The 16433-nt window shown below is 42.5% G+C and overlaps 1 protein-coding gene across 6 annotated transcripts in view; it reads left to right on the top strand.

The window, feature by feature from the left end:
- LOC106578528 (NEDD4-like E3 ubiquitin-protein ligase WWP1) overlaps positions 1 to 15574 on the top strand; it is a 71088-nt gene extending 55514 nt beyond the window's left edge. For 5 of the 6 annotated variants that reach the window (XM_014157445.2, XM_014157443.2, XM_014157444.2 and 2 more), the window contains exons 11-23: positions 1938 to 1992; positions 6415 to 6499; positions 6634 to 6762; positions 7073 to 7145; positions 7268 to 7339; positions 7641 to 7729; positions 7941 to 8100; positions 8228 to 8361; positions 10236 to 10376; positions 10779 to 11004; positions 11674 to 11770; positions 12000 to 12072; positions 12239 to 15574. In XM_014157445.2, coding sequence (XP_014012920.1) covers positions 1938 to 1992; positions 6415 to 6499; positions 6634 to 6762; positions 7073 to 7145; positions 7268 to 7339; positions 7641 to 7729; positions 7941 to 8100; positions 8228 to 8361; positions 10236 to 10376; positions 10779 to 11004; positions 11674 to 11770; positions 12000 to 12072; positions 12239 to 12338 — 1434 coding nt within the window. In that variant the 3' untranslated portion in view covers positions 12339 to 15574. The remainder of the gene's footprint in view (positions 1 to 1937; positions 1993 to 6414; positions 6500 to 6633; positions 6763 to 7072; positions 7146 to 7267; positions 7340 to 7640; positions 7730 to 7940; positions 8101 to 8227; positions 8362 to 10235; positions 10377 to 10778; positions 11005 to 11673; positions 11771 to 11999; positions 12073 to 12238) is intronic. The other variant, XM_014157442.2, reaches the window with a different exon arrangement.
- Positions 15575 to 16433: the final 859 nt, after the last annotated feature.

Genomic DNA, 16433 nt, shown 5'->3' with positions numbered 1-16433 from the left:
CACAGGTTGTACACTCAGTGGCCTATGTTGACTCCAATGCTTCACACAGTTATGTCAAGTTGGGTGGTGGACCATTCTTGAGACACACAGGAAATGGTTGAGTGTGAAAAACCCAGCAGCGTGGCAGTTCTTGACACACTCAAACTGGTGCGCCCGGCACCTACTACCATACCCTTTTCAAAGGCACTTAAATATTTTGTCTTGCCTATTCGCAGTCTGAATGGCACACATACAATCCATGTCAGAGTTGTCTCAAGGCTTAAGAATCCTTATTTAACCTGAGTGATACTCATTGATGTGTTGGTGGATTTGCCCCAAACTTAATGCTTTGTATTCAGGATATAAAGTTAATTTATTTGCCACATTTTTTTGCAGTTTTAATTTACTGCATTATTGCAAAAAGAATGCATGTTTTGGAATATTTTTTTATTCTATACAGGGGTTCCTTCTTTTTACTCTGTCAATTAGTTTAATATTGTGGCGTAACTACAATGTTGATCCATCCTCAGTTTTCTCCTATCACAGCCATTAAACTCTAACTGTATTTAAGTCACCATTGGCCTCATGGTGAAATCCCTGAGGGGTTTCCTTCCTCTCCGGATACTGAGGTGGGAAGGACACCTTGCTCTATCTTTGTAGTGACTGGGTGTATTGATACACCATCCAAAGTGTAATTAATAACTTCACCATGCTCAAAGAGATATTCTATGTCTTACATTTGTTTTAACCCATCTATCAATGGTTGCCCTTCTTTGCAAGGCTTTGGAAAACCTTCTTGGTCTTTGTGGGGTTACAGAGATGAGGTAGTCATTCAAAAATCATGTTAAATACTATTATTGCACACAGTGAGTCCATGCAACTTATGTGACTTTTTAAGCACATTGTTACTCCTGAACATATTTAGTCTTGCCATAATACTTACTTCCTCAAGACATTTCAGTTTTCATTTTTAATTAATTTGTAAACTATTCTAAAAAAAAAAACATAACACTTTGACATTGAGGTATTGCATCTAGGCCAGTGACGACAAATCTCAATTTAATTCATTTTTAATTCCGGCTGTAACACAACCAAAAAGTGTGAATACTTAATGTACTGTATATTAGCTACATTAAAGATACCTTTGTATTTTGAGAGGAAATCAAATTCTCAGTTGTAAGCAACCGATATACTTTTCTGTTTTGTGAGGAGCAAATGTCAGTTCAGTGTAACATGTTGCATATTCATTTTGACCTATCTGACCCATCGAATAAACCCAGGGTCCCTGCCAACAGCTAAACGCTAATCGGCCAGTCAAATTATAGAATGTGTTTTCACAGTTTATTCTCAGAATGATCATCAACCAATTACTCAGCAGCATAAACAAACCAGATAGGCCTCTGGTCTGAAGCTACAGGAGAACTCCTGGCTTTTATGTAAAACAAATCTAGTAGATTTCACTTTTTGTATGCATATCCATGTGTTCATTTTAATCAGCCTTTTAAAATAAATTCTATCATTGATTGCTTGTTTGTAAAGGCACAGACATGAGTTTATCTTACCGATAGACATGTCTGTCTGTAGTCTCACCCCATGTCCTCACATCACTCAGTTTTAGTGATCACTCAGTCCTGGTCCCTATTGCCAACATTGACACCTCTGTAGTGCTTTGAGAGGTTTCACTGGGCTCCCCTAACCCTTTGAAGTCTCCTGTAATCTCATCTGCTCTGACGATGATTAGCACACTACACTGACTGACTACCATGGAGGGATCTGATGTAGTCAGCATTTTGCTGATGGCTGGCTAGCTAGCTAGCTAGCTGCTCAGTCACTCACTAACGCAGTTATTCACTTTAGTTGGAAAATCATCTCATTTGGACTATTTTCCCTTTGTTCCTTCTCTTCCCTATCGATGCTTTATGGACGTGTATGTGATCTCCATTCCACGGTTCATCCAGGCTTCCATGATGTCGGCAGAAAACGACCCTCTGGGACCGCTGCCTCCTGGTTGGGGTAAGTTCAGTTCTGAATTTGTGCTGATGTTCTGACTGTGTTCTCAAGTCAGGACCCACTGTGTTTACTATTTGATCTGTAGTGAGGGTGTTCCATAGTTGGCTCACTGTCTATCACCTTTTGGATTTCATCATGGTTTGTCTTGGCTTGGTTCGTGGCCAGATGTACAAGATTGATACTAAAATGATATTGTGTGTTTTTTTTTCATGCATATTCGGATTCTTTCTGTCATACCAATCCTTTTTGAACATTCACCTCTTGTAGTCTATTTGCAGTCTTGTCTGTTGTAGTTCCTCCTGTTCTCTGTCTGTTTCTCTCAATTCAATTTAAGGGCTTTATTGGCATGGGAAACATATGTTTACATTGCCAAAGCAAGTGAAATAGATAATAAACATGACACTTACAAAAGTTTGAAAAGAATAAAGACACTTCAGATGTCATTGTGTGTGTTGTAGTAATGTGAAAATAGTTGAAGTACAAAAGGGAAAATAAATGGTTTCTTTAATTACATTGAGCTGATTTTCTGATGTGCTGTTCTTTTCCCCGTGGTGTGTTTCTGTATTGTTTTAGTGATTCACCATAGTGAAGCTGTAGGCTCAGGTTTTCTGGGTCTCTGTTTTTGGTTGGATCAGTTTCTCTATTTCCTTCTTAGGTTTTTGCATTCTTCATCTAACCATTTGTCATTGTTAATTTTCTTAGGTTGTCTTCTTGACATTTTTTAGATTTGATAGGGAAGCTGGGAGGTCAAATACTGTTTAGGTTTACTGCCAAGTTACACCTTCACTATTACAGTAAATAATTTTGTCCAGGAAATTGTCTGAAGGGATTGAGTTTGCTGTTGCCTAATTGTTTTTTCATAGATTTCCTCACTACTCTCCTATCTATAGCATTGTTTTTATATTATTTAGCTCCTTTGGCTTTGATGCCTCATGTTTGAGAAAAGCTCTGTTCAAGTAGTGTGATTTTGCTCTGATCAGGTGGGGGTGTCAGTGGACTGACTGAATGCTCTATTTATTTAACTAGTGAAGTCAGTTTAGAACAAATTCTTATTTAAAATTACGGCCTACCAAAAGGCCTCCTGCGGGGACACGGGGGCTGGGATTAAAAATAAAAAATAAATATAGGACAAAACACACATCACGACAAGCGAGACAACACTGTTGGATAGGGCTTGTAAGTAAGGAAGGGCTTGTAAGTAAGGAAGGGCTTGTAAGTAAGCATTGGGGGAGTGAGGACTAAGAGGGTTTTATAAATAAGCAACAACCAGTGGGTCTTGCGACGGATATACAGAGATTACCAATTTACAGAAGAGTATAGAGTGCAGTGATGTGTCCTATAAGGAGCATTGGTGGTAAATCTGATGGCCGAATGGTAAAGAACATCTATCCGCTCAAGAGCACTCTTAATTCATAGATCAGCAAGTATGTCTCCGTAATCTAGCATGGGTAGGATGGTCATCTGAATCGGGGTTAGTTTGGCAGCTGGTGTGAAAGAGGAGCGATTACAATAGAGGAAACCAAGTTTAACTTTAGCCTGCAGCTTTGATATGTGCTGAGAGAAGGACAGTGTACCGTCTAGCCATACTCCCAAGTAATTGTATGAGGTGACTACCTCAAGCTCTAAACCCACTGCGGTAGTAATCACACCTGTGGGGAGAGGGGCGTTCTTCTTGCCAAACCACATCAAAACAAAAGGTAGAGGTGTTCAAAACAAGGTTAAGGGCAGAGAAAGCTTGTTGGACACAAAGAAAGCTATTGTTGTAGAGCGTTTAACATAAAATCCGGGGAGGCGTCAGTTGCGTATGAGACTATCATCCGCATATAAATGGATGAGATGGCTTTCTACTGCCTGAGCTATGTTGTTGATGTAAATTGAGAAGCGTGTGGGGCCTAGGATCGAGCCTTGGGGTACACTCTAGGTGACAGGCAGTGGCTCAGACAGCAGATGTTCTGACTTTATACACTGCACTCTTTGAGAGAGGTAGTTAGCAAACCAGGCCAAAGGCTCTAATAGACTCTGGGTTGAGGTTAGTGATAAAGTAGTCTACAGTATTACTGCCAAGAGATGAGCTATATGTGTACCTACCATAGGAGTCCCCTCGACGCCTACCGTTGACTATGTACATACCCAGCGTCCGACAGAACTGCAGGAGTTGTGACCCGTTTTTGTTGGTAATGTTGTGTCTAGGGAGGCATGTGTGGGAGGGAATGCTGTCACCTCCAGGTAGGTGTTTGTCCCCCCGTGTGCCGAGGTTGTCAGGTTCTTCTGGCTTTTCTTCTGGCTTTTATGTCGCCACAGACTAGTACATGTCCCTGGGCCTGGAAATTGTTGATCTCCCCCTCTAGGATGAAGAAACTGTCATTGTTAAAGTATGGGGATTCGATTGGGGGGATATACAGTGAGGGGGAAAAAGTATTTGATCCCCTGCTGATTTTGTACATTTGCCCACTGACAGAAATGATAAGTCTATCATTTTAATGGTAGGTTTTATTTGAACAGTGAGAGACAGAATAACAACATTAAAAAAATCCAGAAAACCTAATGTCAAAAATGTTATAAATTGATTTGCATTTTAATGAGGGAAATAAGTATTTGACCCCCCTCTCAATCAGAAAGATTTCTGGCTCCCAGGTGTCTTTTTTATACAGGTAACGAGCTGAGATTAGGCGCACACTCTTAAAGGGAGTGCTCCTAATCTCATCTTGTTACTTGTATAAAAGACACCTGTCCACAGAAGCAATCAATCAATCAGATTCCAAACTCTCCACCATGGCCAAGACCAAAGAGCTCTCCAAGGATGTCAGGGACAAGATTGTAGACCTACACAAGGCTGGAATGGGCTACAAGACCATCGCCAAGCAGCTTGGTGAGAAGGTGACAACAGTTGGTGCGATTTATTCGCAAATGGAAGAAACACAAAAGAACTGTCAATATCCCTCGGCCTGGGGCTCCATGCAAGATCTCACCTCGTGGAGTTGCAATGATCATGAGAACGGTGAGGAATCAGACCAGAACTACACGGGAGGATCTTGTCAATGATCTCAAGGCAGCTGGGACCATAGTCACCAAGAAAACAATTGGTAACACACTACGCCGTGAAGGACTGAAATCCTGCAGCGCCCACAAGGTCCCCCTGCTCAAGAAAGCACATATACATGCCCGTCTGAAGTTTGCCAATGAACATCTGAATGATTCAGAGGACAACTGGGTGAAAATGTTGTGGTCAGATGAGACCAAAATGGAGCTCTTTGGCATCAACTCAACTCGCCGTGTTTGGAGGAGGAGGAATGCTGCTATGACCACAAGAACACCATCCCCACCATCAAACATGGAGGTGGAAACATTATGCTTTGGGTGTTTTTCTGCTAAGGGGACAGGACAACTTCACCGCATCAAAGGGACGATGGACGGGGCCATGTACCGTCAAATCTTGGGTGAGAACCTCCTTCCCTCAGCCAGGGCATTGAAAATGGGTTGTGGATGGGTATTCCAGCATGACAATGACTCAAAACACACGGCCAAGGCAACAAAGGAGTGGCTCAAGAAGAAGCACATTAAGGTCCTGGAGTGGCCTAGCCAGTCTCCAGACCTTAATCCCATAGAAAATCTGTGGAGGGAGCTGAAGGTTCGAGTTGCCAAACGTGAGCCTCGAAACCTTAATGGCTTGGAGAAGATCTGCAAAGAGGAGTGGGACAAAATCCCTCCTGAGATGTGTGCAAACCTGGTGGCCAACTACAAGAAACGTCTGACCTCTGTGATTGCCAACAAGGTTTTTGCCACCAAGTACTAAGTCATGTTTTGCAGAGGGGTCAAATACTTATTTCCCTCATTAAAATGCAAATCAATTTATAACACTTTTGACATGCGTTTTTCTGTAATTTTTTTGTTATTCTGTCTCTCACTGTTCAAATAACCTACTATTAAAATTATAGACTGAACATGTCTTTGTCAGTGGGCAAACGTACAAAATCAGCAGGGGATCAAATACTTTTTTTCCCTCACTGTAGGTAGCACACATGAGGACATTTTTCTCTTAGATCATTTCCTTTTTTAATTAGCCAGATGTAAAATGTTCCTGTTTTGACTAATTTAATATTGGGTTAGGTCTGCTCTATACCAAATTAGCATACCCCCAGAGTCTCTTTCCTGTTTCACACCTGGTAGTTTGGTGGATGGAACTACCAGCTCTCTGTCTCTGTCTCTCTGTCTCTCTGTCTCTCTGTCTCTGTCTCTCTGTCTCTCTGTCTCTCTCTGTCTCTCTCTGTCTCTCTCTCTCTGTCTCTGTCTGTCTCTCTCTGTCTGTCTCTCTCTGTCTGTCTCTCTCTGTCTGTCTCTCTCTCTCTGTCTCTCTCTCTCTGTCTCTCTGTGTGTGCATGTTGCTGTGTGAGCTAAACCGTTCTCTCCTGTGTTTTTCCCCCCCAGAGCGACGTGTGGACTCCAACGACCGGGTGTACTTTGTCAACCACAGCACCAAGACAACACAGTGGGAAGATCCCCGCACACAAGGGTGAGCCCAGCTAGCTCTGTGGCAACATCATGCCATATTGATCTGATAGTATCTAACAAAATCAGAATTTAGTAGTGTCTCTCTTCTTTAATATTCTCTCTCTCACGCTCTGTCTCTCACCCCCCTCTCTCCAGGCTCCAGAATGAGGACCCGCTTCCTCAGGGTTGGGAGATCCGGTACACGCGGGAGGGCGTCCGCTACTTCGTAGATCACAACACCCGGACCACCACCTTCAGTGATCCGCGCACAGGGAAGTCCTCTGTGTAAGTAGTGGACTGAACTCTTGATTTTTTGGGGGGGGGCTGTACGTATGACAGACTGGGCCTGTTTTAAGAGCAGCTGCTCTTAAACAGTAATTAGTTAGTGTCTTGTGACGCAATGAGCAGCAAACCTCTTTTCTTGTTTAATTTACATATTCAAGGAAACCACCAACATCTCTGGATCTTTTTGGATATTTTTCCAGTTCATTATGGCTTCATCAAACAGTTCTTCTGGCCACATGACGATGATTAGTTATATCCTGTTACTGTGCCCCTTGACCCTGACCTCTAACCTCTGCCACTCCCTCCTCAGCACCAAAGGCCCACAGATAGCGTACGAGCGCAGCTTCAGGTGGAAACTAGCACACTTCCGCTACCTCTGTCAGGTAATATTACTCTCCCTATGTTTTCTTCTGTTTGGACTGTTTTAGTTTGGATGAAGGAATGGTTGTTTTGCACATTCCAGTCACGTTTTGATTTCACAGCCACTTTTTCTTTCTTTCTCCAGTCCAACGCACTCCCCAGCCATGTTAAGATCACGGTGTCTAGGCAGACGTTGTTCGAAGACTCTTTCCAACAAGTAAGAGTTGGTCTCCGTCTGTGTGGAACCGGTTGTAAGATCATAATATACAGGAGACTGACAGCAACACACGTACAGTTCCTTATGGCATGTCACATTGTTCCTCACTGACTGTATATCATTTGTGCAACTCAAAGTAAGACAATTGTATTATTACATGTGATAAGTTGCAGGATGATGGTGATTGTGTTTTATATTATGGACAATGTTACCCCTGCCTGCAAACCGCATTTCACTCTGGGTAAAATGTTTTTACAGTGGCCGGTTCTCTTGTGGCTAATGCTAGTATTTGTGTTTCCAGATTATGGCCCTGAAACCTTACGACTTGAGGAGGAGACTGTACGTCATCTTCAGAGGAGAAGAGGGACTGGACTACGGTGGCCTAGCCAGGTCTGTCTCAACCACTCACGTCGCATTTGCACACAATGATGATCATCCCTTTAGTCTTTTAGGCCATTTCTGCAACCATACGCTTGTCAGTAAGATTATTCCAGACTTGTTGTTTGAAAGAAACATGCATAGTAAAATGACATGTTACAGATCTTTTTTTTTCATTGCCAGTTTTCACTTCTGACTCCGTCACTCTCTCTCGTCCCCACAGAGAGTGGTTCTTCCTGTTATCCCACGAGGTGCTTAACCCCATGTACTGCCTCTTTGAGTACGCTGGCAAGAGTAACTACTGTCTGCAGATAAACCCAGCCTCCACCATCAACCCTGACCACCTCTCCTACTTCTGCTTTATAGGACGATTCATAGCCATGGTACACCACACACACACACACACACGTTCCAATACACTCACTGAGATCATGTACATAGACTTGCGTAAACAAACACTCCTTCAGCAGAATCATGTGAACATTCCTGGTCTCTCTCTCCTGTCCACAGGCCCTCTTCCACGGGAAGTTCATCGACACGGGCTTCTCTCTGCCGTTCTATAAACGCATGTTGAACAAGAAGCTCATCATCAAAGATCTGGAGTCCATCGACCCTGAGTTCTACAACTCTCTGATCTGGATCAGGTAGGCAGACCTAGCGCTCTCTTGACCCGTCCTGGCCAGGAACCACAAGGATGTGGGTTCCATTTGCACAGGGATAAAAGCATCTGCTAACTGGCATATACAGTGCATTCGTAAAGTATACAGACCTTGACTTTTTCCACATTTTGTTACGTTATAGCCTTATTCTAAAATTGATTAAATCATTTTTTCCACCTCATCAATCTATACACAATACTCCATAATGAAATATCACATTTACATAATTATTCAGACCCTTTATACAGTACTTTGTTGAAGCACCTTTGGCAGTGATTGCATCCCTACTGCATGATGCTGCCACCACCATGCTTCACCGTAGGGATGGTGCCAGGTTTCCTCCAGATATGAAGCTTGGCGTTCAGGCCAAAGAGTTCAATCTGGGTTTCATCAGACCAGAGAATCTTGTTTCTCGTGGTCTGAGTGTCTTTAGGTGCCTTTTGGCAAACTCCAAGCGGGCTGTCATGTGCCTTTTACTGAGGAGTGGCCACTCTACCATAAAGGCCTGATTGTGGTGGAGTGCTGCAGAAATGGTTGTCCTTCTGGAAGGTTATCCCATCTCCACAGAGGAACTCCAGAGCTCTGCCAGAGTGACCATCGGGTTCTTGGTCACCTCCCTGACCAAGGCCCTTCTCACCCGATTGCTCAGTTTGGCCGGCGGCCAGCTCTAGGAAGAGTCTTGGTAATTCCAAACTTCTATTTAAGAATGATGGAGGCCACTGTGTTCTTGGGGATTTAAATGCTGCAGAAATGTTTTAATAACCTTCCCCGGATCTGTGCCTCGACACAATCCTGTCTAGGAGCTCTATGGACAATTCCTTCGACCTCATGGCTTGGTTTATGCTCTGAAATGCACTGTCAACTGTGGGACCTTATATAGACTTGTGTGTGCCTTTCCAAATCATGTCCAATCAATTGAATGTACCACAGATGGACTCCCATCAAGTTGTAGAAACATCTCAAGGATGATCAATGGAAACAGGATGCACCTGAGCTCAATTTCGAGTCTCATAGGAAAGGGTCTGAATACTTATGCAAATAAGGCATTTCTGTTTTTATTATTTAATCAATTTGCTAAAATTTCGAAACCTGTTTTCACTTTGTCATTATGGGGCATTGTGTGTGGTGAATGCTGAGTATTGTTTTTTTTTTTATTTAATACGTTTTAGAATAAGGCTGTAACGTAACAAAATGTGGAAAAAGTCAAGGGTTCTGAATACTTTCCGAATGCACTGTACCATGAGTGTACAAAACATAAGAATCTGCTCTTTCCATGACATGGACTGAACAGGTGAATCCAGGAGAAAGCTATGATCCCGCACTTGTTAAATCCATTTCAAATCGGTGTAGATGAAGGGGAGGAGACGGGTTAAAGAAGGATTTTTAAGCCAAGACATGGGTTGTGGATGTAACAACAGTGTGGTCTAAAGATGTACTTCGGTTGTTCCTGAGCCACCCTTAGCGGGTCAGAAGAAACCGTAAAACATCCAGTGTTCAGGGATACAGCATCACCTAGATTGTATTTTTCCCTGAAAACCAGATGTGGGGCCCCAGGTCAGGCGTTTTCTTTTACGCCTGCTACTACATTATGTTAGTCCATAGCTTTCTCCCTGTCTCTCCAAGGACAACAACATCGAGGAAATCAGTATTGGTCCTGTGCTAGCCATCGTACACTATGGTGCTCTCTCCTCATCTCCAGGGATAACAACATAGACAAGTGTGGGGCTAGAGATGTCTTTCTCTCTTAACATTGGACCTGAGCTTAGCCTTGATTGTGGTCCTTCGCTTCAGGGATAATATTTTCCCGCTGTGTGGTCTAGAGATGTACTATATATAATGGTGCTTGTCCTTCATGACAGGGATAACAACATCGAGGAGTGTAGTCTAGAGATGTACTTCTCTGTGGACATGGAGATCCTGGGGAAGCTCACGTCACATGACCTGAAGCCTGACGGCAGCGACCTCCTGGTGACGGAGGAGAACAAAGAGGAGTACATCGGGTAAGGAAGGAGGTGCCACCCGAGTGATGGACCGATCACAGAGCAGCTTGTTCACGGAGACGCAGAGGCATCCGATGATATGCGATGAGCGATTGTGCCCATGTATTATAGTATCATGTTAACATGGTGATAATAGTGCGCCGCTTAGTGACGTACATCCTCATTTTGCTAATCTTACTGCTGTGTTATAATGGATGTTTTTGCTTAAAGGTACTTGCAATAGAGATTCTCCATTGAACAAGGTTTGAATCTAGGACTGGGCTAAATCTGTGTCCTAAACTGGCCCGATAACAACAAGCTAAATATTTGTCATCTTTGCATTCCTTACATTGATCAAACCTGAGGCTGTTTATGATTTATAAAGCTGAGACCCTAACTGTCACCACATTATGTTTCCTACAGGTTGATGGCTGAGTGGCGGTTCTCCCGCGGCGTGGAGGGCCAGACCAAAGCTTTTCTGGATGGCTTCAACGAGGTGGTGCCTCTGCAGTGGCTCCAGTACTTTGATGAGAAGGAGCTTGAGGTGATGCTGTGTGGCATGCAGGAGGTGGACCTACAGGATTGGCAGAGAAACACTGTGTATCGCCACTACACCAGGAACAGTAAGCAGATCATCTGGTTCTGGCAGGTAGGTACATCCGAGCCCCCAAGGTCATGGGTTCAATCTCCGCGACTGCCTTTCCTTTCAGTGAAATGCCTTTCTTGCGAGCTCTAAACCCAACAATGCAGTAATCAATAACAATGTCATGCAAAAAAATAACAAGGTTATACAAAAACGGAAGATGTATAAAAATAAGAACATGAGAGAGTAAGCAAGCATACTATTTACAATGAGCAGGGATACTGGAGTGCTAGAGGTAGATATGTATTGAGGTAAGGTGACCAGGCATCAGGATATATGATAAACAGAGTAGCAGCAGCATATGTGTAGTGTCAGTATAAATGTGTGTAAGCAAATTATGGATTGTGTGTGCTGGAGTGTCATTGTGCATGTGTCGGGCCCTGTATGTTTACAGTCTAAAAATAAAATACAAGGGTCAACTCAAATAATCCGTGTAGCCATTTTGTTAGCTATTTAGCAGGCTTATGGCTTGGGGATAGAAACTGTTCAGGAGCCTGTCGGTGTCAGACTGTCACGCCTTCTTCACGACTGTGTGTGTGGAGCATTTTAAGTCCTTAGTGATTTGGACACCATCTGCCCTGAATTCACATATGTTTCTGCACAGGTGGGGTACAGGTATGTTGGTAAGGATGTGTTAATGTTGTCGCAGTGTTAATCGTCTGTGTGTCTGTACAGCTGGTGAAGGAGGTGGACAACGAGGTGCGTCTGAGACTCATGCAATTTGTTACGGGGACCTGCAGACTGCCTCTAGGGGGCTTCGCTGAGCTCATGGGTTAGTGACACACACACACGACTAACCTCCATGTCTACTGATATGGGGTTGAACAATTAGTCAGGATTTATCTATGTGCCGTTCTGACTCGGAGAAGGCTTGCTTGTCCTAGACTTAATTACCCTCTTCTGTGGAGAACGTAGGTAGTACTGGGGTAAAGGGCCATTTTGTTGTCAAATATTTGCAGTGATTTATTTTGTTCACCTCATCTTTCTCTCTGTCTCTGTAGGTAGTAACGGACCCCAGAAGTTCTGCATTGAGAAGGTCGGAAAAGACACTTGGCTCCCTCGGAGTCACACTTGGTGAGTGGTCCGTCTCCACGGCAACATCCTGCTTGTAAATCAAATCAATGAATTTCAATGTCAAATAATAATGTGTTGGGTGTAAATCATGTCATACTTTAATACAATGACTGTTTCTTGTTTTGCTTTCAAACTCAAGTACTGGATTTTTGCTTATTTTCTTTAGCTTTAACAGGCTGGACTTGCCCCCGTACAAAAGCTTTGAACAGCTGAAGGAGAAGCTGCTCTTTGCCATTGAGGAAACAGAAGGATTTGGCCAAGAGTAGAGAAAGATGTCTCTCTCTCTCTACCACAGTGTATCCAGCCATGTAAAACAACAACAAATGAAACATTGCACAGATAACTACCAATGTACATAAGCTATTTTGTCATTTTAAAAACCAAATCTTGATTCACAACCTCATTTTAGCAATCCCCCTTATATTATCCCCCATAAAATATGCAAGAATTTCAGCTTTTCCTCCGCTTTTAAAAACTGAAAAATCTGTATGATTAATTCCCCCCCCTTTTTGGCTGGTTTTTAAAAGGAGACTGAAAACGTAGAGAGGATTTTATAGTTGAACCATAACTTATGGCTCTAGTTTTATAGAGCTTTTAAGGGTGATTGTAGTGTTTGGTCCGGTGCCTGGGTTTTTTGGACCTGTAGTTGTGATTATGCTGCGCTTGCATGGCTGCCTCCAGAAAAGAGGAAGACTGCCTCCAACCCCAACTGCACATCCACTCCTATCAACTTAAGCCAGCTACCCATCAGCCTGTCAGTATTGTCATTGAATAAAAAACAGTATTCAGTAGCCCTGACTCGAGTCCCCTCCAACTCTGCACCAAGATAAGAGTATGATGATTAAAGGTTCAATGCAGCTGTTTTTATCTCTATATCAAATAATTTCTGGGTAACAATTAGGTACCTTACTGTGATATTTTTTTTTAATAATTTAAAATTTAAAACAAACATAGCTTCTTAGCAAAGAGCAATTTTGCAAGGAAGAATTTAGCTAGGACTGTCTGGGTGTGGTTTGAGATGGGAGGGGAAAACTATAAATTAGCAGAGGGGTTTGGAACTTATTGGTCTATTAACCAATCTACAGCAGGGTGATGTCACCATGGAATGCCAAAACCCTCCCACCAAAACAGGCAGAAATTTCAGGCCGTCCTTTCAAACAGCCCTTACACTAAAAGGGCATTATACTTTTCACAATATTATTCCAACCTCATAGTGTGGAGATGTATATTCATACAAACAAGAATCACATTTTTGACTGCACTGGGCCTTTAAAGTCTGGATGAGTGGATGGTACCTTCACATGAGATTATCCAGTCTTGTTGTACTTTGGATTATGTGTAAACCTGGAGCTGTCGACTAAAAGGAAATGCTTACTTTTTTTCTGGGCTCGAGTCAAGAACCGACAGCCTTTACTGTTGAGATTTGTGAGAACATGACTCAAGGACGATCATCAGTTTTTACTCTTTGGTTGTGTGTAGCCTACACAGGTTTGTTGCTTCAGAAGAGGACATGGATCAAATAAGTGGTTCCGTTTTATGAATGAGTTAATGGGACCCCCCCCCCTCCCCTTTTTTTTAGTTTTTTGTTTGTTGTAGTTGCCTGATAGAATGGTACTTGCATAGAGATCCTATAATTTTGAATTCTAGGACCTCTGGGTGCTTGTTACTGGCTGTTTGTGTACACCAGCTCTGAGAGATGTGTTGTGACTGACTGGTAGCAGTGGTTTGGGGTTGGGGGCTTCTAGGGCTCTGCTGCAGTGGCAGGTTTATCACTGGCACTCAACGCTTTGCTCTCAAGCCATGGCACTGCACCTTGCTACTCTTCTTATATCATTTACCTGCCTATTTAATTTATTAAGTAATGTTCTTTTTTCTTGTCTTTTGAGAGAGATTATATAGCCTTCGTCTCAAATGCTGCATGTTCACCTGAAGCAAGGCAGTTGCTACTCATGGAGGGAAATAAACACGAAATGAAAATACTTAGTTATGGATGTATCTATCTCCCGTGGCAATTCTTTTTATTTTTGCAAGTGTGGTGCACGAACTCCCTTTCTGGGATAGCAAATTGATTAGTTACTTGACTTTCCCTGCTAAGAATGTTGATCTGTATGTCACATGCATACAACAGAAATGTCAGTACCAGAAGTGCTTCCTAGTGTTAGTTGCTACCCACTAAATGAATGCTCATGTATTCAGCAAAAGATGTCCAAAAATGCAGTAAAATCACAATGTTTCCTTGCCATGAAATGAATGAAAATCTCGAGTGACCTTTTTTCTTACTCATAGACTTCGTAGCTAAGTAACTGAGGAGCCTTCTGAAGGGACAATGATTGTTAGTGTTACGCAGTGTATATCCCACCTTGAAACCCTACAAGGTCATATGCATCATCTCTGTGCAAGGATACATAGGTGTTCCAGCTCCCTTGAGCTATAGTGTGGTATTGTGCCATCGCCGGTCAAATAGAATAACCTGAAATAACCTTCTGCAGTGCAAACCCCCTAAACCCCACCTCAGTGCAAGTTCTTCCATTGGTAGCAAACCCCACACCATGCCAGTCCACATTCTCCTATAGGTAGTAAACCCCACACCACACCATGCCAGTCCAAGTTCTATTAGTATGTCAGCAACACATTACCTGCCATGCCAACCTTGATGCTCTAGGCTATCCTTTTCTTATTCTGCAGATGTTTATTTTTTTGTCGACATTTTTCTCTCTTGAAATGTGAAATCTCTACCAACACCTCTGGTGCTTCTTTTGTTTTGATTGTCTGGTGAGGGAGGGACAAGCCCCAGCCCATCAGCTGCGACAAAGCAGTCTGCGTTAATCTGTTCTGACCACTGCAAACCATCATTTAGATTATAGTTACAACTTCACCATGAACCTATGTCATGTGTATATAACATCTATTCACTTCCTATTGGTGAGAGGGATGTCGGAGGAAAAGGAGCATTTGTGTAACTACCCTTGTATGAATGAAATGTATGAATGAAATGAATGAATGAATGAAAGAAGGAAATCAACCCGCCATGTAATGACATGCTTCCTTCTGAAAGAATCAAAGAAATCAATTGTAAATGAACAATGTAAAAAAGTAAAGTACTTAATAATTATTCTTCAGAGCCTCACCAACATCGACAGACGGGCTCTGTGACGCCTCACTCATATCAGAGAAGAACTGTAACATATCGACGTAGATGCACACTGTAAAACACCTAATACTACACTGTACAGAGCCCCCCCACCGGAGACTATAGAAAATGCATTTTTGGTCTGCTTTAACCCATCTTAATGAATGACTAGAAGATGGATTTATGAGACAAAGAAATAAACCCATACCCCTCATGCTTTTCTGTTTTGAGAGATGTGGGGGTGTCTGAGGCCTTCTGCTCAGGATTCACAAACCTGTCACCTATTTTTGTTCTTAAAAACATGTATTTTTTGGGGGGGGGTTGGGTCTTGCCTATGGAAAGAACCATATTTAATAAATATATCTGACCATCTTTACAACTGGGTTTGAGTTCATTCAAATAATTGTGAGTGAAACTGCATAGATTTAAGGCCATGGTTGGTACTGAATACCATTTCAACAATGAATTAATCACAACTGACTGTTAGTTTTCCACAATTGTTTACACACGTTTGCTGAATCTTTAGGCTATTTTCCCAAAAACACAAAATTCAAAACTCTACAAATCTCTAGCAAAAGCAAACATTGCATTCAAAAAACTATACGAATACAGTTGAAGTCGGAAGTTTACATATGCTTAGGTTGGTGTCATTAAACGCGTTTTTTTTTTCAACCTCTAAATTCTTGTTAACTATAGTTTTGGCAAGTCGGTTAGGACATCTACTTTGTGCAGGACACAAGTACTTTTTCCAACAGTTGTTTAGACAGATTATTTCACTTATAATTCACTGTATCACAATACCGCTCAGGAATGAGACGCGTTCTGTCTCCTAGAGATGAATGTACTTTGTTGTGAAATGTGCAAATCAATCCCAGAACAGCAAAGGACCTTGTGAAGATGCTGGAGGAAACCGGTACAAAAGTATCTTTATCCACGAGTCCTATATTGACATAACCTGAAAGGCCGCTCAGCAAGGGAGAAGCCACTGCTCCAAAACCGCCATAAAATAGCCAGACTATGGTTTGCAACTGCGGCAGGGTAGCCTAGTGGTTAGAGCGTTGGGCTAGTAACCGAAAGGTTGCAAGTTCAAATCCCTGAGCTGACAAGGTACAAAGCTGTTGTTCTGCCCCTGAACAAGGAAGTTAACCCACTTCCTAGGCCGTCATTGAAAATAAGAATTTGTTCTTAACTGACTTGCCTAGTTAAATAAACATGGGAACAAAGATTGTAC

Source organism: Salmo salar, chromosome ssa19 (assembly GCF_905237065.1).
Source record: "Salmo salar chromosome ssa19, Ssal_v3.1, whole genome shotgun sequence".
NCBI lineage: Eukaryota > Metazoa > Chordata > Actinopteri > Salmoniformes > Salmonidae > Salmo > Salmo salar.
Note: the sequence above shows the minus strand (reverse complement) of the source record. Positions and strands in the feature narration are given on the sequence as shown.